The sequence below is a fragment of the Numenius arquata genome, chromosome 1 (assembly GCF_964106895.1).
Source record: "Numenius arquata chromosome 1, bNumArq3.hap1.1, whole genome shotgun sequence".
Taxonomy (NCBI): domain Eukaryota; kingdom Metazoa; phylum Chordata; class Aves; order Charadriiformes; family Scolopacidae; genus Numenius; species Numenius arquata.
The window spans coordinates 137,910,589-137,937,819 of record NC_133576.1 but is presented as its reverse complement, the minus strand read 5'-3'; the positions used below and the strand labels follow the sequence as shown (position 1 = coordinate 137,937,819).

At 52.5% G+C, this 27,231-nt stretch overlaps 1 protein-coding gene across 2 annotated transcripts in view; it reads left to right on the top strand.

Annotated features, from left to right (window-relative positions):
- The first annotated feature begins 202 nt into the window (after positions 1-202).
- Positions 203-27,231, top strand: part of CAPN5 (calpain 5) — a 64,861-nt gene continuing 37,832 nt past the window's right edge. Inside the window, exons 1-2 of one of the 2 annotated variants that reach the window (XM_074168826.1) lie at positions 203-436; positions 19,512-19,687. In XM_074168826.1, coding sequence (XP_074024927.1) covers positions 19,526-19,687 — 162 coding nt within the window. In that variant the 5' untranslated portion in view covers positions 203-436; positions 19,512-19,525. Of the gene's footprint in view, positions 437-19,511; positions 19,688-27,231 lie in introns of those variants that run through there. The other variant, XM_074168818.1, reaches the window with a different exon arrangement.

Genomic DNA, 27,231 nt, shown 5'->3' with positions numbered 1-27,231 from the left:
CCTGCCGATGGGCCCATTTCCCAGATGATCCCAGATCCTGCTACCCGGGAGACGCCGATCCTAAATCCCGATTCCCAGTGGGGTTCCCAGTTCACCAGACCGGTCCCCAGTCCCGGACTGGGGTCCTGGGTGGTCCCAGGACCACCAATGCTCCAGCCGCTGCCGCTCCCATTCCCCATTGCCGGTCGGTGCCAGTCCCGGTTCCCAGCGGCGGGGAGCGCCGACTCCCGGTGGCTGTTCCCAGTCCCGGTGCCGGGTCCCGCTGCCGGTGGCGGGTCCCCCGGTGCGGTCCCAGCGCAGGCGCGGCGGCGGCGGCCCTTGCCCGCCCCGTCGGGGCGGCGCTTGGCGGGGGGAGGCGAAGCGCTGCGGGCAGCGGCTCGCCCGGAGCGGCGGCACCGGCCACCGGCATCCGGCAACAGCAACCGGGAAGGAGCAGGTAAGGCGAACCCCGGCCCCGGGGGTGGCGAGGGGGGAGGACTGTCCCCGCACAACCCCCGCTGCTGGTTCCTCCGCGGGGGAGGCAGCTCCCGGACCCCGGGGTCCAGCCTCCTTCTCGGGGGATGCTCAAGGCACCTGTGGCTTTGGGAATTGGGGTGCGTGTGATTTTTTGGGAGGCAAAGAAAAGCCAAAAGCAGGCACCCACCTCCTCCCCTGCGCTGCCTTGCGTGGAGCACGTTGCTGCCCTTTGCCTTGGCGTGGGGTCTAGTTTAGGGGGATGCTGAAAGTCGGGGTGCTTGTGGCTGCTGCATCTGAAAGTCACCCCCTGGATGGTAAAAACCCCTGTAGCTGCTCCCAGTCCGGGTTGTTTCTGCTGGTGGAGCCAAGCCGGATAGAAACTTTGAGCAGTGAGGCCTCGGCGCTGGCTGGAGAGCAGGATTTCTGTGCCGGGAAAAAAAAACAGAGGTTTCAGTATTGTTCTTTGTTCCGTTTTTTTGGGACAAGCCCAAGGGCTTTTATTAAGTCGCATGGAAAGTTGAGGCTAGAGAGAGAGCTCCTGCCCCCAGGGCAGCCAGGCTGGGGTGCAGGAGACTGATGGCTTTTCAGATTTCCAGGCAGGGATATGAATCCAGATTTTCTGTATCCCGAGGGTGGGAGGCACCATCCCTTTCTCCCAGCCCTGAAAAACATTATTTTGGACCTGAGAAACCAGGCTGGTGCTTTCTAGCGGAGGGTGTCCCATCAGAAGCGGCTCTGGTCCTCTGTCCCTCACTTCCCACTCCGGTAGCTGCCAGGTGAGCCAAGGGCTGCTCGCCTGGCCCTGCACATCCACCCGCGTGCGACGCGTGGATTTATTACCGAGTATTTATTACTAATTACCATTACGTTTCTGCTTGGATGCGGCATTAGCTGTGGGCTTGGTGAGGAGCAGAGGGGAGACGTGGCAAGTGGAGATGAAAGCAGGGCAGCCAGCACGGCGGGGAGCGCAGGATGCACTGAAATCCTCGGCTGCTTTTCTTGCTGCATCCAGCAAGGACCGTGCTGCAGACTTTCCCCTGGGGCGCCTTTCGTCTCCATCCACCCTTACATCTTATGGGGTTCGGATGCCCCTTCCAGCCTCAGGTGTGCTGAACTGGCATTATACTGGTGGTGAGGGCAACCCAGGGTCCCTGAGGCTGCATCTCGCGCCCCGCAGCTCTGCACATGGGTGGTGGGTGGCCCAAGGCAGATGCAGAGAGCCTGGCTTGGCCATGCTGCTCAGGGTAGCAGTGAATCGAGGAGGGACAGGCTTATGGATGCAGGCGAGAGGAGGTGTCACCTGTTGGGAGCATCCTTGGGGCTGCAAGAACCAGGGAGTCGGGGAAAAGCAGTAGAGCCCAGGCATGGGTGGAGGAGCAGGGCCTGATCTGGGTGCTTACCACTTAGCTCCTGCTCAGTGCAACATCTTGCTAGGGACACTTCTCTCCTGGTGCAATTTATTCCTCCCCCCCTTCCCAGGAACATCAGCTGCCTCCTATTTAAGTAATTCTTTAATGTGAGTCACCTGGGGTTCAGCTCCAGCTGGGCAGCAGGGTTGTAAAACCCAGGAGGGGCTGATGGATGCTCTTTGAGAGACCCTCCCCCCTTGGGAGCTGGATTTGAGGTCTAAATCCCTCCTCCCGCTCCCCCCCCCCCGCCCCTGCGATGGGTGCGTGTGTACAAACACTGCTGCGTGCGTGGGGGCTGGCTTGCTCCGCGTCTGGTGCTTGCCAGGAGCCATGTGCCAGAATTGGTTGGGAAAAAACTTTCTCCTTGGCAGCGGAGTTGAGGCATCAAGGCATTAGTGAAAGGAAAAGCAGGTTTTGAGGAAGGCAGCGGGGCTTGCTGTAGCAGGCCCTGCTCAGAGTAGAAGTCAAGCCCCTTTCTCGTGTCCCAGGGATACTCTGTTTAACACGTGGAAGCGGTAATTCTGTCTGCAAAGCGGTGACATATGAAAAAGGGACAAAGTGACATGACCGAGGTGCTCGGGAGGTTCGTGGCAAAGTCAAATCCAACCCTCTGCCACCAGCCTCCCATCCTTGCCTGTTCAGGCAAGAAATGACTTAGGTGGGGCCTCGACATGGCCACGAGCCCAGTGAAATCTCTGCTCGGCTGTTGTCTGCCCGGCTGTGTTGTCTGTTCAACGGAGCTCCCTCAGGCGGTGATGGATGCCCATGGAGAACTGCCACAGGCATCCTCAAGCCCCCGGGGTGGAGGGAGGTGGAAACCCAGGGCTGGTACCAAAGGGGGCTGAGTGGGACCCACCTGTAGCTTTGATCTCGTTTTTTGGGCGAAGAAGATGCTACAGGTCTCCTTTGTCTGGACTTGATAAGGACTTTATCTGGGGGCTTTGGACACTTAGTGCCATGTGGGAGAATATCAGTGGAGAAGACTTCTGCTGGGGGCTAGGGGAGGTGGCAAAGGGCACCACCAGACATGTTAAGCCCATGCAGGAGATCTTAAATCTGCTTAAATTAAGGGAAGATCTGAGCCCATTCTCCTGTCTCATGCCAAGATTCACCCACAAAACCAAGCTGATGAGATGCTTGGCCAGAGGGAGCCGGCTGACCTCGAGGATGAGGTGCAGGGCGTGGGGATGTCCCCGAGGCCATATATCAGGCCATACAGTGGGGTGTCCTATGGCTGGGTTTTGTGCTGCGTCTGGAGGTTGAATCATGTTGGAATGGCCGAGACTGGGGCTGTTTTGGCCATGGGTTCCTCTGGGAGGGGAACCAGAGTGTTGGTGGGACAAGGGTATGGAAGAGTTAACGTGGAAGGATGGAGCTCTGAGAGCTGGTGCTTGAGAGGGATTAACTCAGCCTGGAGCAGGTGAAGGAAAAGAGGGCTCCGAGGCTGAGCAGAGGGGTGGAGAGCTGTTATACGGGAGGCTATAAAAGCCCAACGAGACAAAGGAAGAGAGCGGATGTGCTCGCTGGCCATGAATACACCCAAGGCGTGAGCACCAGGGAGGCAGAAGAGCTCTGTAAACTGGAGGACAGCGTTGGTGGGGGGGACAAATCCATTCAGTTGAGCTTGGGAGGCTTATCTAGAGGCTCTGCAACTGCATCCCATCGGAGGGGGGTAGGAGAGTGTGAATTAGGGCACATCACCTCTCTCCTAAAGTGCCTGACTGTGATATAAAGAGAATTTGGGGTGTGGCGAGGCAGGAGGCCAGGACTCTCTGGTCCAGAATGGCTGTGTTAGCCCAGTGGGTCTCCCCACCAGACCAGGCACGAAGCAGATGAAGCCCAGCCGTGTCACCGAGCTAATTTTTCTCTTTGATTATACCTCAGAAAAAAAAAATAATATATAGATAAATAAAAAAAATAAAAATCCAGCTCTCCCTTCGCTGGTCGCCGCACAGATTAATAACAAAGCATCGATGCTTTAAGAAGGCTTTGGATCGGATCCCAAGAGGAGATTTAGACAGCGTTTGTGCTGGGGTATGATGATACTAAGAACGGGTGCATCCTCTAAATCTGCTCACGCTTGTGCACTCGTTACCGGATAATTTTGGCCGCTCCAGAGGTGCCAAGGTCCCTCTGCTAACGCTTAACTCCAGGCAGGGCAGCAGCGGGTTAATGCGGGGAGAATGAGAAGGTTGCAGCTGTGCCTTGAAGGCTGGGATCAGGCTCTCTCCCTCCTCCTCCTCCTCCTCCTCCTCCTCACTACTTTCTAGAGGTGTCGACTCCTTTCTCCAAAGATACCCAGAGATGAAACCTCTTCTGTGCCTGCAGGAGGGTTTCAGCACCTAGAAAGGTGTCCATTGTGTCGTGGTGCCATGGGGCACACTCAGGCACCGTTTATTTGCTGATATCTTCATCCCTGAGCCTTCACCTGCTCTTCTGAGCTGCTGGTGGAGCACAAAGGCTCAATGACGGGCTTGCGTTGACCTGCTTTGGGCCAGGTGGGGTTTCTCCATCTCCTGGCCCCGCCGGCAGCGTCGGGGATGGGGAATGAGGTGTGGTGATTACTCCGGCTCTGCTCGCTTCCAGTTGATTACCCAGGGAGAAAGGGCCAGGCTCTGGGCGCTGCAGAAAATGGACACAGACCCGTTGGCTTCGTGGGGGCTGCTTTTTTTTTTTCTACCAGTCCAGCATCTTTCTGGCTGCAGCGTTAACCCTTCCCCTGCTCTTAGCTCTCCTCTTTGCACCATGGAGCCTTTTCATCCATGGGTTATTCCTGCTGAATTGGTTTACGCTGTAGGAGAGACACCCCCCCCCGCCCTGTTCTGGTCCCTCTATACTTCTTGAGGTCATGGTGGAAACAGGAATGGTTGCCATTGAGGTTTTTCACCCCCTCTGGGGAAAAAAGTCCTTTCTCCTACATACTCTCGGACAAGGGGAGGCTCCAAAAACCTTTTGCCTTTCTGCACAGCGCGTTAGTTTTCAGCCAATATTGCTGATCTTCATGCTTTGGGGATCTTCCCGCGCTGGAGCCGTGACAGATGATACCCCTGCAAAGCCGTGCTGGGAGCCGGCGGGGTTTGCGGCATGTAGGTCAGAGAACCAGCTCCTTTGGGCCTGATCCAGCCCTTCAGAGGGGGCTGGACTGAGCTCCTCACCCCCCGCCGGCTCCTGCATCCCGCGGGCAGCTTTGATGTGCTCTAGGGGATATGTCCCAATTCAATAACACTTTGATGCATTTTGCCTTAAAATACTCTTCCAGCCCAGAAAAGTGCTCCCTGCCCCTTGGTTTGCCCTTGTGCAAAAATGACCAGTTTTAGTCTTCCCACTATCCATTTGAGCATCATCTCTGCTCTCCCGCATCCTGCGATTCCGATCGGCCGTGACCGCAGGTTAAGGAGAGAGGGGACTGCAAAGCATCCCAACCACCTCAACCCTTCCACGCGCTGGGAGACTGGAAACCTTAATGGGGAGCTCTGAAATGACACACGGGGGAAGACTTCTTCCCACCACGCAGGGACCTCCTCAGCTCGTCGGGCAAATCGTATCCTTGGCCGGATGCAGCTCATCTTTAGATGAGGGAAGCTGCAACCCTGGTTTGTTCCTTCAAGGTTTATCCTGTAATCTGGCCATAACTAATCGAACAAGGCGGTGGCAGCCCAGGGCAGGGCTACGCTTTTACCGTCGGGGAAAGGGAGATGTAATATCGCTTTCTACGGAGCTACAACGTGACAGGCAGCAGGTCTCTCCCGTCGCCGGGTGAAAAGGGCAAAGCTCCAGCTTGGCTCCTGCCTAGCCTTCCCTTAAACCAAGATGCTTCTCTCCCCACACTCTGTTTTTGTTGTTGCTGGTTTTTTTTTTTGTTGTTGTTACATCTCCAGATAATTCATACAGTGAATTCCCTGGCTGGGAAAAAGCATCCCTCCCTTGCAGTGAGCACCCTCCATCCCAGCTTAAATTGGGCTTCTACTTGTTGGAGGTTCCCTGGCTCCTTGGTGCGGGATGAAGATGGCTCTGGTTGTCTCCACCCCTTCCCAGCCCATCCCGAGCTGGTCCACCGTTGCCCCCAGTCCCCGTGTGGACAAGGAGGAAGCACGCATGTTTGTTGCTTGGGGTTGGTTTGGTTTATTTTTTGCGAGCCACACCCCGGGTAAGCAAGAGCTTCCTACAAATTATTTGCAGGCTTGATGCTCCCAAAGGCTTGCCGAGCTGGTCCTACCAGTTGTTTGAGCATGTCTACTGTGAGGATTGCTCCAGGATGATTAAGGGAGGCGATTTCTCTGCTGAGCGAAGGGAAATCTTGCATTGTTAGAAGATGCAGCTGCAAACTCTGCTTTTTCCAGGGGCCAGGCCACCCGCGGCTGCTGCTGCTGCTGCGTGTGTGTTGGATGGGTGCGGTGTCTGTTGGCCACTTGCCTGGCAGGTCTTGCCTTCAGCAGCCTGGCAGCTCTTCATGCAGGAGCAGGAGAGCAGTGATTTATTGCGTCTAACGCAGGGCTGTGGCTGCAGCAGGTTTCTGTCCTGTGTGGGGAAGTGAAACTCTTCCCCGTGTCACACATCTCACGTGTACCCTGTGACTCACTGCTCCAGCCCGGGGCTGATGCACCACGGTATCTAAAGAGATATTGTGTTGATGGCCCACAAGTTGAGGACCCAGGTGACAAAGTCCATCCCACTATAACTGAAGACATGGTACGTGATCACCTAAGGAATCTGAAGATATACAAGTCCATGGGACCTGATGAAATACATCCCAGAGTCCTGAAGGAACTGGCTGATGAAGTTGCAAAGCCACTTTCCATGATATTTGAAAAGTCATGGCAGTCAGGTGAAGTCCCTGCAGACTGGAAGAAAGGAAACATCACACCCATTTTTAAAAAGGGAAGAAAGGAGGACCCTGGGAACTACCGACCTGTCAGCCTCACCTCTGTGCCTGGGAAGATCATGGAGCAGATCCTTCTGGACGCCATGCTTGGGCACATGGAGGACAGGGGGATGATTCAGGACAGCCAACATGGCTTTACTAGGGGCAGGTCCTGCCTGACTAACCTAGTGGCCTTCTGTGATGGAGTGACTATGTCACTAGATAAGGGACGACCTATGGATGTGATCTATCTGGACTTCTGTAAGGCCTTTGACACGGTCCCCCATGACATCCTGCTCACCAAACTGGAGAGACACGGATTTGATGGGTGGACGGTTCAGTGGATAAGGAATTGGCTGGATGGTCGCATCCAGAGGGTAGTACTCAATGGCTTTAAGTCCAGATGGAGAGCAGTGACAAGTGGTGTCCCTCAAGGGGACCCTGTGCCGGGACCGGTACTGTTCAACATTTTTATCAACGATATAGACAGAGGGATGGAGTCCACCATCAGCAAGTTTGCAGACGACACCAAGCTGTGTGGTCTGGTCGATACACCAGAGGGACGGGATGTCATCCAGAGGGACCTGGACAGGCTGGAGAGGTGGGCTCAAGTAAACCTCATGAGGTTCAACAAGAGCAAGTGCAGAGCTATGCACCTGGGCCAGAACAATCCTCGCTATCAATACAGACTGGGGGATGAGGTATTAGAAAGCAGCCCTGAGGAAAGGGACTTGGGGGTGTTGATGGATGAGAAGCTGGACATGAGCAGGCAATGTACACTTGCAGCCCAGAAGGCCAATCACATCCTGGGCTGCATCAAGACATGTGTTGCCAGCAGATCCAGAGAGGTGATTCTGCCACTTCACTCTGCTCTGGTGAGACCTCACCTGGAGCACTGTGTGCAGGTCTGGAGCCCTCAATATAGAAAGGACGTGGACCTGATAGAGTGGGTCCAGAGGAGGGCCACAAAAATGATCAGGGGGTTGGAACATCTCTGCTACGAGGACAGGCTGAGGGAGCTGGGGTTGTTCAGCCTGGAGAAGAGGAGGCTCCGGGGAGACCTCATAGCGGCCTTCCAGTACCTGAGGGGGGCCTACAGGAAGGCTGGGGAGAGTCTGTTTACAAAGGCCGGCAATGACAGAACAAGGGGTAATGGCTTTAAACTGGAAAAAAGCAGATTTAGATTGGATATTAGGAACAAGTTCTTTACCATGAGGGTGGTGGAACATTGGAATAGGTTGCCAAGGGAGGTGGTTGAGGCCCCTTCCCTGGAGACATTCAAGGTGAGGCTCGACGAGGCCCTGGGCAACCTGGTCTAGTTGGGGGTGTCCCCGCTGACTGCAGGGGGGGTCAGACTAGATGACCTTTGAAGGTCCCTTCCGGCCCAGATGATTCTATGATTCTATATGGAGCAAGGACTTCAAGCAGGATCACGGAATCATAGAATGGTTTGGGTTGGAAGGGACCTTAAGGATACCTGCTGGGAGAGGCGGCAGGGGTTTAATCCCCATTCCAGAACCCTGAGCTCAGCCCATGGTCCCCCACTTGCCGTTAACCGTGCAGTAATAACATCCCCTGAGTCACCTCCTGCAGACAAGGCAGTGCCAACTCTGGGCAGAGTTTCTGGACAGATATCGGAGCGGTGACAAGACATCAGAGCAGGGACAGACATTTTTCCTGGAGTGAGAGCAGGGGTGATAGATCTGACGGCCATGGCAGCAGGAGCAAGCACCAGCCATGCTGGGCTGCAGCAAAGCATGAGGTCTTCAAAAGAGGAGAAATCACAGGATCATGGAATGGTTCGGGTTGGAAGGGACCTTTAAAGGTCATCTAGTTCAACCTCCCCTGCAATGAGCAGGGACATCTTCAACTAGATCAGGTTGCTCAGAGCCCCGTGCAACCTGACCTGGAATGGTTCCAGGGATGGGGCATCTACCACCTCTCTGGGCAACCTGGGCCAGTGTCTCACCACCCTTATTGTAAAAAATTTCTTCCTTGTATCTAGTCTAAATCTCCCCTCTCTCAGTTTAAAACCATCCCCTCTTGTCCTATGGCTTCACTCCCTGATCAAGATTCCCTCCCCATCTCTCCTGGAGCCCCTTTAGAGACTGGAAGGGGCTCTAAGGTCTCCCCAGGGACTTTTCTTCTCCAGGGTGAACAACCCTGCCTGGAAGAAGTCTTTAGATCTGAGTGGATGGCTGCTTTTTTTCCTGTCTTTGTAGCGTCTTTCCTGATGCTGCTGCCTGTAATCCCGGCCTCTCAGGGATCTCCCTTGGGGCAGCCCCAGGAGGGTGAGTGCCACAGGGCAGTGGATGTTCTCAGAGGAGCAGGGATTTTGGATTTTGCCCCCAAACATGAGGTTGGAGTTGCAGCAAGGTTTTTGTCTCACTGTTCATGTTTGTGGCTCAGTGATGGGTTAGTTTGACCTGGGGAGTTTGACCTGCCCAAGGGCACAGCTCGGGGTGTTAAGGAAGGGCTAGCAAAGGGCAGGGTCTTCTTCTGGGTTACCACAGGAAGGGCGCCAGAGAACCACGTGGTGCCGAGGTCCTACCTTGCCCTCTGGACTGCATGGAGCAGGATGACAGGGGGATGCATCACATGCTGATGGCTGATCCTGTTATGGAAGTGCTGGGAAGTGAAAACAAAGAAAGATGCACCAGAGCATGACCCCCTACCTAAGGTCACATCGTGTTGGTATATGGGGACCTCCTGTGCTTTCTGGAGGTCACTGCCCCTTGTAAAATGGATTGGTCCCTCTCTATTTCTGCTATGCACAAAGAGCTGAAAGGATCTCCACAACAGGAGACAATCTGCCCTTACCCCAGCAAACATTGCAATGCTGTGGTGCACGTCAGCCATGGTGTTTAGCAACAGCTCTTGTGGTGCTGGTTGGCTTTCCCCATCTAGCTCTAGGTCATGGACCAGCTGTGGCCCATGGGAGGTGTCCATCCAACCTCCTGCTACTTCACAGGTGAGATGCTTGGTAGGGAGATAAGGCTGAACGGAGGTAACCTGTGGTGCTCACCATCATGACTCCTCAGGGGAGGAAGACTGGTGTCTAGTCCCTACCCGGCAAAAGGCTGTAGCCTTTCAGCTCCGAGGGCAGTTTGGCAAACTCTTGCCTCTATATAAGAGAAGAGCAGCGCTGCTAAAATGAGGGAATAAAGGGGTAAAAAGTTGTCTGGGAGGTTGGAGAAGTTGCAGCATCCACGGCAGAAACACAACTTGGAGAGCTCAAACTGGGACAGCGGGAACTTACATCCAGACCTTTCAGCTTGCAGGAGCCAGGTGGATCCAGTAACAAAGATTAATAAACCTCACAAATCTGAGGTCGTCCAGTCTCCCTGAGTGAGGCTTCCCTCTTCAAAAGCACTAGCAACCTGAGCTGCCACAGGCCTTTCAATATGACTTTTGTACTTGTGCTGCTTTACAAGAGACACAGAAAGAAAAGCTCATTAGAACCAGGAAAGAAAATGGAGGTAAAATAAAAAAAAATAAAAAAAAACCATGGAGCTCCATCTAAGGCAGACCTTGCTGGCCCAGACTGAAGGTTTTGCAGACAAGGGAAATGTTCTTCTGGAGTCAGACAGTACCCAGGTGTGGTCTGGATATTTGCTGTTGTGGCTGTGGGATTTACAGGGTGTGGGGCTCAGGAAGGGGCTGGCCAGGGGGTTAAGAGGGTTTCAAAGGGGAAAACTGCAAATGGAGGACCCACAGTGGAGGAGGGGAAGGAGCAGAGAGTGACTTGGTGTTTTTATTCGAGTCTAGGTCAGGCAAAGAGAAAATATTAAACCTGTCTATTAGGCAAAGCTGGGAGATATTATCTTGGCAGAGGTTTGAGTCCTGACTTGGGGCCAGGAGCTGTAGGGTTGGGGCAAAGCCCGGGGTGTGGAGCCCATTGTCATTGTGCATTGGGGAGCCCTTGTTGTCTGAAATTCCAGCTGATGTTTGGATCCCTCTCGGTTTGAACTGGAGCAGGTCAAGGGACACATTTCTGGTATGGCCAGGAGTTTCTCAAGAGGAGACCTGAAGGACTCGGTTGTACCTCCAGGCCTTCAAGGGGAGAGAGTTTTTGGGCTCTGCCTGCACCAAGGGGTGAAAGTGAGGAAGAGAGAAGAAACCCATTACCTCGGGGACGGCGTTGGTGTTAGGACATGTTCTGGGCTGAAGCTGCATCCAAGGGGATGCTTGGATCAGCCAGAGGGACAAACACCAGAGCTAGTCTGGGAGGGGCGATCTGGTAGGACCCAGCTACCTCAACTCAGTCTCCTACGGAGTAGCTGCAGCCCCATTATCTCTTCTGCTCCTGAGGCACGTGTCTCCGCATCTTTTGAAGTTCAATTGCTTTAATTATCCCAGAGGCTGCAGCAGCTATTGAAGGCAGAGCATTTGCATGGAGACGTGCTGCATTTTGTCTATGCTAATGACGAGTTTTCTGAATTAATTTTCCAGTTACCCAGACCTCTTAACGGAGCTTCTCTGTGACCCATAATGCCCAAGAAAAAGGCTCTCTAGGCTACCTCGGGCAATGCCCTGTGACTCTTCTGTCCTTCCCTATAGCCACGTCACAGAGGTACAGGTCTGTCTTTAGACCATAATGTTTTTACCCAGCTGGCAAGAAAAGGAGTGTGAGCGTATTGATGGCTTCCAGTGGAGTCAGTGTGACCAGATTTAAAAGAAGCTAGTCCAGACGTTCAATTAGAAGCCCTGAATAAATAATACAAATACACGTTCAGTCCACTCCTGCAAAGATAGCATCCTTTTTTTCTTCTTTTTTTTTTTAAACCAGTGGTGATCAAATGGATGTTGGGAAGGGCACAGCACTCCTGTAACCTCATGGGGTGAGTCATTCAGCACAGGAGGGACATGGACCTGTTGGAGCGGGGCCAGAGGAGGCCACGAAGATGATCAGAGGGCTGGAGCCCCTCTCCTATGAGGACAGGCTGAGAGAGTTGGGGGGGTTCATCCTGGAGAAGAGAAGGCTCCAGGGAGACCTTAGAGCCCCTTCCAGTATCTAAAGGGGGGCTATAGGAAAGATGGGGAGGGATTCTTTATGAGGGAGTGTAGTGAAAGGACGAGAGGTAATGGTTTTAAACTGAAAGAGGGGGGATTGAGATGAGATCTCAGGAAGAAATTCTTTGCTGTGAGGGTGGTGAGACACTGGCGCAGGTTTCCCAGAGAAGCTGTGGCTGCCCCATTCCTGGAGGTGTTCCAGGCCAGGCTGGATGTGGCTTTGAGCAACCTGGTCTCTTGGGAGGTGTCCCTGCCCATGGCAGGGGGTTGGAACTAGAGGATCTTTAAGGTCCCTTCCAACCCAAACGATTCTATGATTCTATGATCTGTGTTCAAGGCGATGCACGTGTGGGGTGACAGCCCTTTTGGGATAAGCAAGGGCCATGTGGCCAGAAAGCAGGAGATAGAGGTGGCTCAGTTCTGCATGCAGAACTCTGCTCTTCCTACACTGTATTTCTCCAAAGCCTGAAAACCTGCTTTATGTGAGCAGTGCCGTGTTTGAACATAGACCTTGCCCGGTGAGACCAGCCCCACGTCCTTGTGGTACCCATCTGTGTTCAGGCTGTGATATAAACCTGGGGGAACCATGCAGAAGGTTCCTCCTCCAGCAAGGTTTTGTTGGGAAGCCCCAGGGCTCCCGGAGTTCTTTGCCGTTGGTGTGCTCTGTGCTGCTCCTTGCAATCATTAACCAAGGTCACGGTCGGCATGTTGTGGTGTGGAGGGTTAGCCAAGCAACGGCTGTCTCCAGGGGCTGGGCATTGGCACAGCCCATTAATTCACCTTTCAATTTCTTGTCCTGCAACCTCTGCTGATCTAGAAGGGTTTTTAACCCTGCTGTGGCCTGGGGAACGAGCCCCATGTAATGCGTGTCTGCCATGGTAAGGCTGGTTCAGGGCTTAAATAGCACCTGGGGATGAGTTGGGGGGCACCCAAAACTGAGCTTCTCTGCTCTCCCCAAACCTTGAGTGGGCTGGGATGAGCTGGACCCAGAGTGGTGAATATCTTCAGCTCCTCTCTGCTTCCCTTGGCCAAGGCTGGCTGCCTGGTGGCATGTTATAGCCTTCCCTCTTCTCACTGCTTTTGGGTCTGTCCTGCTGCCCATCTCCTTTTGCTGCTCTTCCACCCCTGTCCCTGCTAGTCCTGCATCTCTCCAGCCTCCTGCATTGGCTGGTCTGGTGGGGGATGCTGCCACCAGCTTTGCTTTGAGCTTGTTACTCCTGCCAGGCTGTCTTCTGACATGTGTCCTGGTCCCGTCTGACCTTACCACCTCGCCTTGAGCAGAAGGGCCAGTCTGGCTGGTGCCACAAACTCATTTTGTCTTGCCAGGCAGAGCTTGCTGCCAGCGCAGGGTTATGAGGGTGTTTACGGTGCAGGGTTGCCCTTTCTTCCTGCAGCTCCAACGTCGTTGTCTCGGCTCTGTTTGCAAAGGGTGACTCATCTCTGCAAGGAACGAGGAACTCCCCACGCCAAAGGCTTCCCTGCGTAAGTTATCCAAGCGAAAGGGAGCTCCTGGCCATCACACCCAGCTGGCTCCTGCAGGAGATGGCATCCAGGGATGCCCAAACCCTGCCGTGAACCCCAGCCTTCCCAGGAAAATCACAAACCCTCTGGCCACAGTCTCTCCCTGCACCATCTTGTTGCCATTAAGCAAAGAAGGAGCAATGTTCTGGGGGAAAAAAAAAACACCACAAAACAACAGAGGAAATAAGCAAGCATGATAAAAATCACCATGCATTGCGGGAAACAGCCTCCAAATGTGACATCTTATCTTCGGTTGGGTTTTTTGCAGGTCTTGCCAGCCAGGCTGGCTTTGCTGATACGGAGTCATTCGCACGAGTTTTCTGCTAGAATGAGTGACCCTGGCCCCTTCCCTGGCTGCGCTGCAAATGCACTTTTTAACGAAACATCACATTTTTCTTGAGGTTTTTGCGGTACTAGCCAGCCGTTAGACAGCACCTGCCTCTGTAGGTCTCAGAATGCTTTGCAGAAGGGACCAGGATCCCTGCAGAGGGAGAGCGATGCTTTTTCCCACTCCATCGAGAAGGAGGAGGGATCATCAGGGAGCACTTGCCATACTTCTGTGCTTGCAAAAAGCCGTACGGATGGAGCGGGTTTACTCACTCAGAACAAACAGCCCTTAACCCATCAGGATTTCTCTCAGACTAAATCCACTCCATCTACACGGAGTTTTTGAAGGGGAACGGCTTATCCCCGTCTTCCCGCACGCAAGATTAACCCTCTGGCTGAAAGGTGCGGCGTTCAGGTGTCCGGATTCAAGACCCCAGCTGTGCTGCAGCAAATCACTGACAAAAATCAGAGCTCGATATAAATATAATTAAGAACATAAATGGTTGTTTCACTTTTAGCCTACTGGAGTGTTTAGCTCTCAGATGAGAATAGAGATACCACTGTATGAAGGGAAGAGATAAAGGCCAGAAAGGGACGTTCCTCGTCCGTTTTTCAGCAGTTTTGTTTCAGCAAGTAACCGCTGTAAATGCTCAGTAATTTGCATTTTGGCTAAAGCAGCTGCTCTGGAAAGGCATCCAACTCTGCTCAGCAACATCTGGAGATGAACTACCTATGACTTTCCTATAGGAACTAGCTCCCCCGGCTAAGCGCAGTCAATTGGAGAAGAAATTACGTCTTGTTTTCTAATTTTCCTCAGTGTGGCTTCACCCTCCTGTCCTTGCGGCCGTCGCTAATGCAGGGTGCTACGCGGTGCTGCTGGCTCTGGGCCATGCCACTTGGAGTCCAAAGCCAAGCTACAGTAGATGCACAGCTGGGAGCCGGAAAGGGCTTTGGGAATGCAGCTGTGGACCACGTGCTGCTGGCCCTTATGGCCTTCTGTTGGGACTGTCACTTTGTAAGCCCATGACTTGAGGCTTTTTTGTTCATAGAGATGTTGGCTGAGAGGTGTGGAGCGCTTATCTTGTGTTTGGTGTCGAGAGTGACTCACAGTTCAACTTCGTCTTCTCTGGTTGGTGGAGGAAAGGTATATAAAGCCATCCTTGTGTTGGCAGTGTTTCCTCCACTGAGCTGGACTTTTCTGTTGGCAGGTGGAAGGGCAACTCCAGTGTTGACCCATGTGTGTCAATAGAAACACTCAAGAAAGCTGAAAAAAATTATTTAAATAACATTTTTAGAAAAAGCATGGCCACACCCTGCTGCTGGGCTGCACTGTTGTAGGTTGCCCCCATAAGACTGCACCAGGCTGGGGATTGGGCAACCACAGAGAATCATAGAATTGCCTAGGTTGGAAGGGACCTTTCAGATCATTGAGTCCAACCATCAACCCAACACTGCCAAAACCACCACTAACCCATATCCTTCAGAACCACGTCTGCCCAGCTTTTAAATACCTCCAAGGATGGTGACTCCACCACTGCCCTGGGCAGCCTCTTCCAATGTTTGATAACCCTTTAGGTGAAGAAACTTTTCCTAATATCCATCCTAACCCTCCCCTGGCGCAACTTGAGGCCATTTCCTCTTGTCCTGTAGCTTGTTACTTGGGAGAAGAGACTGACCCCCACATGCCTGGTTCCTGCTTCATCTTCTCCTTGGCTGATCCTATGCCTTTGCAATGTGATAGTGAAGATATCTCCTGTTTAGTGAGAACAGAGCTGGAGAACACGGGCCAGCAGATCCTGTCCTCTAAAGACAAAGTGTTTTGTCTGATCTAGAGGCAGACAGCTGTAGGATCTGCAAGCAAGGAGCCCTTTGCTCCTGGCCAGGGTGTAGCTGTGCGATAACACAAGCATGGTGAGCCCGTGCCAACCAGCCGTGGTTCCCCCCGAGCTGGAAGGGAAGGCGAGGAAGCGGTTTGTGGGGGAGGAAGGAAGAGCCTTTCAGCAAACATTTGGTCCTGGCCAATGCAAGCACTTTCAAACCTTCTCCCCATTGCAGCTCTGGGAGCCGTGATTGTTACCAGCTGGCAGGAGCTGGAACGCCTGCACGATGCTGGAGGTGAAAAGGGGGAGTCCACAACACCCCTGAGTCATATGTCTGGCTCCGTCCTCCAACAAAATAGTTTCCTGTTTAACTCCTCTCTGGCTGGAGTGAGGTTGGGCTCAGACCCCCGTTTCCAACAATTAAGCTCTGCTGAGAGTTGTGAGTGCAGATTCCCCTCCCTGCCCACGCACAGACACACGCACGTGCGAGCGCGGGGTCGTTAATTTGGACCAGGCATGAAAACACTCAGTTCTTGTGCTCCCGGAGCATCCTAAGCTTGGTGCAAGGAGGCAAAGAGTAATTAGACAGCCCTCGAGCATTTTAATGTGGCAGATCTGAAGTTCAGCCTGGTAAGCATGAAATGCTGCAAATTAGAGAGAGTAATGAATTTTAACACTGCCCTAAGAAGATTCACCCCCGCCCCTTCCTTTTTAATTATTTTGCAAGTTGCTTTTTGGTGTGGTTGTTTTTTTGTTGTTTTTTTGGGTTGTTTTTTTTTTTAATGATCCTGAGCAGTATCCCTTCTCGTTCTGCTTGACATTTCCTTTGCAGATCTAATCCATCTCCACCCTCTCATGCGAGAGCAGCCCCGCGGCGAGGACAGATGGCTGTTGAGGTGACAGTCACCGGGGGGTGGGATAGCAGGGCAAGGAGTTGACCCTTTTCCCCTGGGCAAATTTGGGTGGCAGAAGGGCTGGAGCTCCCCAGCTGAGAAGACAGCATTCCTGTTCTCATGGGGATGGACATTGCCCAGGGCATTTCATGGAAGCTGGCGTTACAAGGGTTGCTGGAAAGCACAGCTCCAAGCTGTCATTTCAGGGAGGAGCAGTAATTTTATGAATGAGCAGCCAAGTGTCAGCCCTCGGCCACAGGACAGGCTGCCGAGCAGCATCCAGCATCTCCTTTATCAAGCCCATAACTCCTGCCTTAACATGACCCTGGCTTTTAGAAAGGCACTGGACCTCCCTCCCCTCTTCTCCAGGCTCTCTCCCTAAATCTCGCTGGTTCTTTCTGCACAACCCCCTATGGAAATGTCCTCTCCCGTCTGTCAGCCCAGCTCATGCACCAGTCCGAGCGGTTCTTCTTGCATCTCAGTTAACAGCAGCATCCTTCTCTCTCAGCCTGTTGTCTTCATGTGGAAGGTGGCTGCCAACCATCCTCTCGCAGCGCTGCTTCTTTGCCTGTGTCTCTCTGTAGCAGTGAGTGCTCTCTCTGCCAAAGTCCCTGCCTGATGGTCAATCAAAAGGAGCTCATTCACTGCCGAGATGTCCCCAGGGAGGTTGTGAGGACATCTCCCATGTCCTTCACCCCCTTCCTCTGCTGGAGATCCAGCGGATAGCTCATTCCCTGGCCCTCTTAGCCGGGTGGGTGCATGTTTTGATGGCTGGGTGCTTTTCCCAGCTGCTCAGTGGGACCGTCTGCTTTTCTACAAGGGGTAAATCTGGTGTGTTATTCAGGTTTTGATATCGGGTCATTTATTTTTAAGGCTTTCTGAGGGAAGGTGATGCACTTGGGTCTCTGTGTAGCATCTGGGAACGGGTCTTGATGCCAAGGAGAAAATCCTGTGAGCATCCCTTTACACCACAGCACCTCAATGCATTGCTGAGCTGCCTTCAAAGGCTCCCATGTGAATTAATACTTTTTTAACTGGCCCCACACAGGCAAGGTCCCAGCAGGTCATGCAGCCACCGAAGGCAGAGCTGCTCTCCCTGTCTTCGTGCTTCAAACTAAGATGTTACAGAGTCATAGAATGATTTTGGTTGGAAGGGACCTTTAAAGGTCATCTAGTCCAACCCCCCCTGCAGTAAGCAGGGACGTTTTTATAGTTATAAACTATAAAATCTCAAATCTACAATCCTGGAGGATCCATCACTGAATGCTCACCATGTTCTTCCTCCACATCGGGGACATGGGAGTAGAGACATCGGGGTAGTTGGGTTCTTGGCCATCCAATGCCAATGGTCTCCTCGTGGGAGATGCATCTACCTGTTGCCCCAGTCCATCCTATGCAGTTCACCCAGGGCGGTGCCTCTCTTGCAGTTCAGATTGTGTTTATTTAAAGGCCTAATTGCCCATTTGCATGGTTTTCATTCACGGCGTCTGAGGGTGTGACCTGGGCCACTCTAGGTGGTTTGGGGAAAGGTGGGTGGCTGGCGCAAAGCACCCCACCGGCTGCTTTACCAGCTGATCCTCAGCAGCAGAGACCTGTGGAAAGGCCAACAGAGGGGTTATTTTGGGTTCACTTCAGCTCTGAGTGATGAGCACTTGCGCTGCTAATCAGGCTGATAAATACCATCAATTAAAACCTGTGCTTTGCTCTTCTGCTTTGCAGAAGTGAAGTGTTTTTGTCTCTCCCAGATGAGAGGAGGCTGGCTGGGAGGGTGATGCTCCCAGAGGATTGCTGTGATCATCACAGGCATTGGTTTAGCTCCCAAACACCTACTTTCCTTCAGCTAATCCTGGCGATTCATTAACAAGGGATATGACACCACTCCTAAATTCATGCCCAACTGTAAGTGATCACATAATCCCTGGGATTTGGGATGTTTACAGATTAGCCACTTCCAATTAGCAGCGTCCTTGTCCCACCACATGTGATGATACCACCATAAGCATATGGTTTCTATATGTCTCACCGGGAGCAATGAGTTAAGTCAGTTTGCTGGATACATCTGCCCACTGGATGGGGGGCACACTTCGTTTTACCATGGGTGGTGTTGGAGACCACAGCTGGGATTATGTGGCACAAAAAACCACATTTCTTTAGGAAACCAGACTAGATGTTTCCAGACTAGGGTCACTAATGGTCAATGTTTTGAAAAGGACATCCCATTTTGGGGAGGGAGAAGGATTCTACATGGCTGTTATAAATAAATACAGAGAAACTTTGGGGATGTAGCTCTGGAAGAAGGTCTGTGATTTAGTAAAGGGGAACAATGTAGAGCACTCCCTTCCCTTGCGCCTGCTGTGGAACCAAGGTGACTGTATTTGCAGGGTGGAGGGACGAGGACCCGACCAAAGAGGTTGGTACCCAGTGACCAAACAGCAGTGCTGGTGGAGCGGTGATGGAGAGGTGCTGCTCTCTCTCTGGGGGGCATTTGGGCAGCGGTTTCCTGCTGTCTTCTGGTTTGCTAAATTCACGTCTCTGCCCTGGAAGCTAGACGCTTGTCAAAACGGAATAATTAATCCAGAAACACGTGGCACTCTGCCAGGAGGCCTTTTTTAATTAAAACCAGATCTGATAAAGTCTACTGAGAAACTGGCGTCCCTGTAGAAATCATGAAATGTATGACTGTAGCTCAGGGCTGCACAGTGGGGGTGCTCTGCCCCCATAAAACCTGCATACACCCAACTTGCAGGGGTTTTCTTCTCCTCCTTTGCCTCCAAGGGCTGTGTTTTTCCCAAATGAATTACAAATTCACTAAAAAACAGGACACCAGTTATAGTCTTCTACTGTTCCTGTTTTGGTGGCGTTTGGCCAGCTCTGGGGGAAGTGGGAGTCCCATATCCAGGGGATCTCCAAGGTATGCTTGAGGTTTGAGGAGTCATCCATCTTTCCTCGTTTGGATGCAGGATTTTCCCTGCCTGTTTAAATTGATGATGGAGCACATTGATACCTCCTGGAGTGAGCCAGAGGTGCTTCATGGGACTATAAACGGTGGAGTGTAGCGATGTAGGACAGCCAGATCTAGGGGAAGGTAGAGATAGAGGCTGGGTGGTTGTCTCTAGCCACCTGGTCCTGCCACCCAGATGCTGTGGAGGAGGATTGGGTGTCCCTGGCCAAACCCTGCCCCGTCTCACTCCTGTTCTCTCTGTCCTCCCAGGGCCGGTGGGAAGGATGTTTTCCTCAGTGAAGCCATACGAGAACCAGCGCTACGCCTCCCTGAAGAAGGAGTGTCAGAGGCGGAACCAGCTCTTTGAGGACCCGCTTTTCCCCGCCAACGACGACTCACTCTTCTACAAGTCAAGGATCCAGGGCATCCAGTGGAAGCGGCCCAAAGTAAGTGCGCCTGTGCCCTTGCACCTCTTCACTGCTTTACACCATCTCTGCTCTCAGGCATCCCCGAAAATGCACAGTGCATCCTTCACCGAGGGCGCCAAGCCCCAGCCGACTTCTCCTCTCCCCATCAGGGTTTATTTGCCTGGGCTCAGCATCGTACCTTCTTGGGATGCCAGGGAGACCTTCTGCACCCAGGTAAAGGCTGTTCTGCCCCCAGTGAGATCAAGGAGCAAAGGAGGCTTCTCTGTGACTCAGTTTCCCCACGCATAAAAGAGAAAGATGGTTTGCAGCCAGGCTGGTGCTGGATGCTCTTGTTAAGCTTGGTGGGTCCAGACGGGCAAAGGGTTATCACTGAATACTCTTGGTGGTCGATTTGGAAAGGGAAAAGGTGATAAGCTTTGGATAGGTGAGGTGGTTTTGGGGTCTTTGAGAGGCAGGTGGTCTAACCCGTCCTTCCCATCCTGTGCAAAACCCATGTCTTCCGCATGTCCTCTGCAAAAAGCACTCTGCATGTCCTCCATGCTGCTGTGTCTGTCTTGGAGGCAGGCTGTGGGAGGCTGGGGGTAACATTGCCTGTCCCCAGTGCTGCCTGTCCCCCTTCTGCTGCCCAAAAGATGCACATCAGGGCCTAGAGGACATTATGTCTTGGGAAATTTGTGTGCCCTGGCGTGACCATCTGCATGGGCTTGACCATGAGGCCACTTCTCTGACTGCCATGAAATTCAAGGCGTCCCAGGGAGCAATGATAATTGCAACTGGGGAGAGGCAGTATCACAGCATCTAACACACCTGGGTTCTCCTTCCTTGTCTGTGGGGAGGAGCAGCTCTCACTGCCCAGCCCGTGCTGTTTGGCACATAGCTTGGTGGCATTTCAGCGTGGCAGGGTGGCCTGAGCTGCCGTTGTCCTCCTCGCCCCCGCCGACAGCCCAGAAAATCAGCTGGCCTTTCACAAGACAGTGCTGCGTCTGTCTGGGTGAGGGCAGTCCTTGGGGGGGTGGACAAAAAGGCTTTGTGTGAAGGGAAGGATGGAGCTGAACTGGCTCTTTCTGTGTGGCAGGAGGGGCTGAGCCCCCCAGCATCCCCTCGGGCCCCTCGTGGGAGGAGGTCTCCCTTCCCTCTGCTCTGCTTTGGACTCTTCCACACCAGGTCTGCCTGGACATGGGGTTTGTGCAAGGTTCTGCCTGTGTTTCAGTTTATTCCCCTTGTCCGCTGGAGTGGAAAGATGCTCTGTGCACAGCTGCCTTCTGAAGACAGGGTCCACCATGGTTTGGTCTCATTGTGGAGGACGATATGAACCCACCTTGCACATCCCATTTATATAGCAGATGCCTGAGACTTTCTAAACAACTTTCTCGGGCTAAAGGGTAGGGATGTATTTGACACCCCCTTTCTGGTTTACATTCAGAGACACGCACATTATTTCAACCCCGTGTCTAATGGCAGAGGGTTGGGTCCAGTTGTAGAGGGGCAAAGTTTGCTCATCTTCTGCTGAGCATCTGTGTCTCAGAGCCTTTCTCCGTCGGCTTTTCTGGCTTTCAGCTCACTTGCAGCCCTTGGTGTTCAGGCATGTTAGCATCTACTCTTGTTTAGGAAGACACGAGGTCAACCAGAAGGGTATCATCCTCTTGCTGCTTGCTCCAGAGAGCACCAGGTCTTTCTAAGAAAGCTTTCTGGACCTTCTGATCTTCACCTGCAAGGTGGTATGCTCATCTAGTCCAAGCTGAAGCATGGGGTGAATTCATAGAATCATAGAATGGTTAGAGTCGGAAGGGACCTTAAAGATCATCGAGTTCCAACCCCCCTGCCATGGGCAGGGACACCTCCCACCAGACCAGGTTGCTCAAAGCCCCATCCAGCCTGGCCTTAAACGCTTCCAGGGATGGGGCAGCCACAACTTCCCTGGGCAACTTGTTCCAGTGCCTCACCACCCTCACAGGAAAGAATTTCTTTCTGGTATCTAATCTAAATCTCCCCTCTTCCAATTTAAAACCATTACTCCTTGTCCTGTCACTACATTTCCTGACAAAGAGTCCCTCTCCGGCTCTCCTGGAGGCTCCCTTCAGATATTGGAAGGCTGCTATGAGGTCTCCGTGGAGCCTTCTCTTCTCCAGGCTGAGCAACCCCAGCTCTCTCAGCCTGTCTTCATAGGGGAAGTCCTTCCTTCAAGCTCTTTCCTAGCAGCCAGCTCTGCAGTTTCATAGAATCTCAGAATAGTTTGGGTTGGAAGGGACCTTCAAAATAAAAGCAATTACCAGAGGATGCTTGAACAGGGGCTTTTTCTGGCATGGGCTAGCAGTGGGAATGGGTGCTGGAAGTGGGTCCCACATGCAAGCAAGGTCCTGTGCACTTAACTGGAGGTGGAGATGGCACACTGGGATGAGGGAACTGGGATTGTTTAGCCTAGAGAAAAGGAGGCTGAGGGAGACTTTATCGCTCTTTACAACTACCTAAAAGGAGAATGTAGAGAGGTCTCAGTGTCCTCAAGCTGCACCAGGGGAGGTTCAGATTGGATATTAGGAAAAATTTTTACACTGAAAGGGTTATTAAGCATTGGAATAGTCTGCCCTGGGAAGTGGTTGAGTCACCGTCCTTGGAGGTATTTAAAAGGCAGGTAGACGTGGTGGTGAGGGACATGGTTTAGTGGTGGTTTTGGCAGTGTTGGGTTGATGGTTGGACTCGATGATCCCTTCCAACCTAGGCAAATCTGTGCTTCTATGATTCTTTGGCCCTTCTTTCGCTGCCTCTGTACCAGACAAACGGAATGTTGCTTCAATTTTGTCACCAGAAGGAATCCATGCTGAGTAATAGCAGTCTCCTGGATGCTACAGTCTGGTAGGATCGTCTGATCAGACCTGTCTAGCTGCCCTGACTACAAAATTGCCATAAAAACCAGAATTTGAGCTCACATGTGCCCTGGTTACTGCTGGAGTTTCCAGAGGCCTCTTTCTCTAAGAGACTTCTCCAGGTTCTTTCCTTTCAGTTGTCCATTTTGGCAAAAGTGAATTTTGTGGGGAGGAGAACTGCTTTGTGCCAGCCAGCCAATGCAAAGGGACATTTTTAGTTGCTGGACCCAATTCTGCCTGAATTCATACCGGCTCTCTAAGGGAGAAAGCCCAGCAAAAGGTCCCAGCATATTCTGCAAGAAAGCAAACGCAGTGCATCTGGGTGTTAGGGATCTGGATATATATCTCACCACTTTGCTGTCTGCAGGAGAGCTGGGAAACACCATCGGCGTCTCCAATTCGATGCAGTGTTCAGTAGGGTCCAAAATGTCCATGAGGTCCAACTCAAGCGCTCTGCTTGTGTGGTAATCGCACGCTACGGTTATTAAGCCACACTAAGTCCCTACAACCATCTTCTTTGTATTACAACCAGCGAATCTTTCCTTAGGCAATCGCATTTTATTCTTGTTTAATAAAAACAAACAGAGTGATACTCCCAACTTTTGGCAAGTGCTGTTTTGGGGAATTCCTGACCCAGAAATGGAGTCTGCCAGTCCCGGGGACACTGTTTGCGGGGAGGGGGTGGTGTGTACACACCTCTGTTATCTCTCAGGGCCGTGGCCATGGTTTGTTTTGGAGAGTTTCAGCTGAAACTGCATGATAAAACCCAAGAGCTCCTCATGCCTCCAGCCTGGCTGTGCGAGCAGAGTGGGTGGAGAGTGGAAATAAAAGGCATCAGCTATTAAAAACAACTGTTTGCTTTCTCAGAAAGGTTGTCGCGTATGGTCTATGCAGAGAAGTGATACATAGGAGCTAACTTTTTCAGGCAAAGCACCCCTATGTGAAAAGCAACTGCAGTGAACTCACTGGGGTGGTGGGAGTGAACTTTGGCAGAGGCAGGATCCCATTCCCATATATTTCCAGGGCACTAGTACAGATCTAGACAGCCCATGGATTCATGGAATGGTTTGGGTTGGAAGGGACCTTTAAAGGCCATCTAGTCCAACCCACCTGCCATGGGCAGGGACATCTTCAACTAGACCAGGTTGCTAAAAGTCCTGTCCAACGTGGCCTTGAACACCTCCAGGGATGGGGCAGCCACAGCTTCTCTGGGCAACCTGGGCCAGTGTCTCACCACCCTCACAGCAAAGAATTTCTTCTGGAGATCTCATCTAAATCTTCTCTCTTCCAGTTTCAAACTGTTCCTGCTCATCCTATCTCTTCCCTCCCTGATTCAGAGTCCCTCCCCATCTCTCCTGGAGCCCCTCTGGGGACTGGAAGGGGCTCTATGGTTTCCCCGGAGCCTTCTCTTCTCCAAGCTGAACCCCCCAACTCTCCCAGCCTGTCCTCACAGCAGAGGGGCTCCAGCCCTCCCAGCATCTCCGTGGCCTCCTCTGGCCCGGCTCCAACAGGTCCATGTCTCTCCTGTGCTGAGGCCCCAGATCTGGAGGCAGCACTGGGGGGTGTCTCCCCAGAGCGGAGCAGAGGGGCAGAATCCCCCTCCTCGCCCTGCTGGCCACGTTGCTGGGGATGCAGCCCAGGATGTGGGGGGCTTTCTGGGCTGCCAGCACATGTTGCTCTGTGTGTGTGTGTGTGCATTCCTTCCTTCCCAACCAGGACCTGCCCTCATCCTTTCTGCTACTCCATGTGCTCCCAAAGCCTGAGGTCAGTTTGGCAAAAACAAACAAACAAACAAACAAACAGAAATCTTTGCAGTGCTCTCCCTCTTGCTTGAGATTTTTCTGGGCAGAGGGGAAAAGACAAGGCTGAAGGGCTTTGCTGGAACAGCTCATGAATAACCCTTCCCAGATCAGTCTTTTTTTGCTTCAACTTCCTCCCGCATCTGGCGTTCCAGCATTTCCTGGACCAGGCAAAGCCTCATTCTTTCCAGCGGGGTGTCCTCCCTCCCTCCCTCCCTGCTTTCCCCTGGCCTCGAGCCCTGCTCTGGATGCCAGATCTTTGCAGCGGGAGCAGCTGTTTGAGCCCTCTCGTCGGGCTTTGGCTTCGGTGGTTGTTTGCCGGACGTCTTCGTGATGCAGCACGGAGAAGCCAGAAGGCTGACTGCTGGAGTGTGCCGCAGGCAGGGAAGCCGTCGCATCCGCCTGAGCTGGGAAGGGGGTCCCGAAGATCTTTGTTTTAGCGTGTCCATTTAAAAATGAGACTGGCTGCTCATTGCTGAGCCAAAGCAGATTTTTGGAGCTGGATGGAGCAGCATCAGCGGCTCTTTCTGGCAGTGGCGCTTGGAATGTTGTACTAGAAATGAAACCTAGTGTTTTGGGCTAAGCCCAAATCCCAGTGCCCTGCTTGAATCTCCTTCCCCCTCTTGCTCTGCCTGCTGCCGTATGAAGGCGAAGGTGGTCTCTGATTTTTGGGAAATAGTACTGCCCACAGAGAAAGTCTTAGCCTGATCCTCAAGCTCTGAGTTTTGCCCCATTTGAATCATAGAATCATAGAATGGTTTGGGTTGGAAGGGACCTTAAAGATCATCGAGTTCCAGCCCCCCTGCGAAGCAGCAACACCTCCCACCAGACCAGGTTGCTTAAAGCCCCATCCAACCTGGCCTTGAACACCTCCAGGGATGGGGCAGCCACAGCTTCTCTGGCCCAGCCACAACCTGGGCCAGTGTCTCACCACCCTCACAGCAAAGAATTTCTTCCTAATATCTCATCTAAATCTTCCCTCTTTTAGTTTAAAACCGTTCCCCCTCGTCCTGTCGCTGCACTCCCTGATCAAGAGTCCCTCCCCAGCTTTCCTGTAGCCCCTTTAGGGACTGGAAGGGGTTCTAAGGTCTCCCCGGAGCCTTCTCTTCTCCAGGCTGAACCCCCCCAACTCTCTCAGCCTGTCCTCACAGCAGAGGGGCTCCAGCCCTCCCAGCATCTTCGTTTGAGGCAGGAACGCTGGTAGAGCAGCACGGGAGCAGGACTTTTAGTCTCTGCATTGGTGATTTGGTCTGGGCTTTTGGGAGCTAGGTAGATAGGGAAGGCTGGTACTGAGAAGAAGGGAAGGGGATGGATGAGATGCAGGCTTGGAGGCAAAAATAAAGGAGGGATCTGGAGCACCTGGTTGTCTGTTGAGCCCCTGGGAGAAAAATAGCTGTGGCCCAGGGTGGAAGAGGCTCATCTACCCTGTGGGAAAACAGTTCATCTCTTCTAATAATCACTGTCCTAAACTCTCTTCTCAGGTACAGGCCACTTCCAGTGATGCCATGGGATTGGTACTGGGTTAAGTTTGGGTCATTAGGACCCCTGGACCTTAGCAAGGCCTTGCTTTCTGTTTGCAGCAAGGAGGGCCTCATGGTTCAGGTTCAGTCCACCAAGTGATGACCTGCTGCTGAGACTTGGTCACTAACCAGGAGAAATTTTGGCTCCTGTGGGAAGCACATGAAGCCTGGTGGGAGGCCTAGGCCATGCACAGATGTGATGTTGAAGCACGTGAACTGCATGCTGTGGTCCTTCAGCTCTTCCCGTGGTTCAAGGTTGAGCCTGGAGAAGGTTTTTTCCTCCCTGTCCTGGGAGGCAGAGCGGGCTGCTGTGTGCTGAGTGTCTCCCTGTCCACAGCAGCGTGTTGCAGGACTTTGCAGAAGCATCCCATGGTCTTCCCTAAGATGCAGAGTGGTTGGGACAGGAGATCCCAAAGATGCTCGGAGGGGACCAGGTGGCAACTCAGTGCTGAGCTGCACCAAAGGTGGCGTAATGAGAAACTGTCACAAAGCATGAGGGTTTCCAACCAGGCTGTTGTCACGGTGACTGGGTGGCTCAAGGTGACATGCAGTGATGGTTGAACCTGAGCTGCGCCTCTGCACTGTGAGTTCAAGCCTGGCTGGTTGCAACCACCAGAGAAACTCTCTTGGATGAAGTCTACACCCTCCCATCTCCAGGGGAAGAGTTTTGCCCTCCAACCCTGTGTCTCAGTATTTTTATATCTCTCCAGCGTTTGCTTGCAAGTACCGAGTTATCTCTGCAGGAACTGTCAAGGGAGGTTGTCACTGATTAAACAGCATAAAGGTAGATTCTTGCTAAATGGTAATATTATTTTATCTGGGAGAAGGCAATGTCATTTGGAGGGGAAAGTCTGAGAGTCAGAGCAGTTTTGGGGGGGTCAGAGAAGTCGGGTGTTTTGGGAAGGGTTGTGAGAAGCGGGAGGTCTTAGGGCAGTAGGGCCATGGCATTTTCAGCCCTACTGTGGCACTGGGGAGAGGTGCTCTCATTCACAGCCCTGTGTTTTGTTTTTTTCCCAGCCAGACAAATGGAATCTTGTTTTAGAAACTGAGAAAATACCATTTTTCATTAGCCACTTCCCTGTCGGCCTGACATATATCTATCCTGACTTGTGTATAGGGCTTTTGTCCATTATATCCGTTGTCTCCTGAATTTGATGCTATTGTGTTTGGAAGATGAAGAGATGTTGCAGGATGGGAGAGCATCTCTCAGATCCCCTTTCCCGTGAGTTATTAAGCACTTAGCTCCTTTTGCGTGCTGAGTGAGGGTTATACAATCAATCCCCGCGGGGTTTTCCTGGAAGGGGAAAGGAGTCAATGAACTAATTCACTAAAAGCAGGACCGGCACTTGCCTGCCCGCAAGTTTCTGCATTAAAAGGTCTTT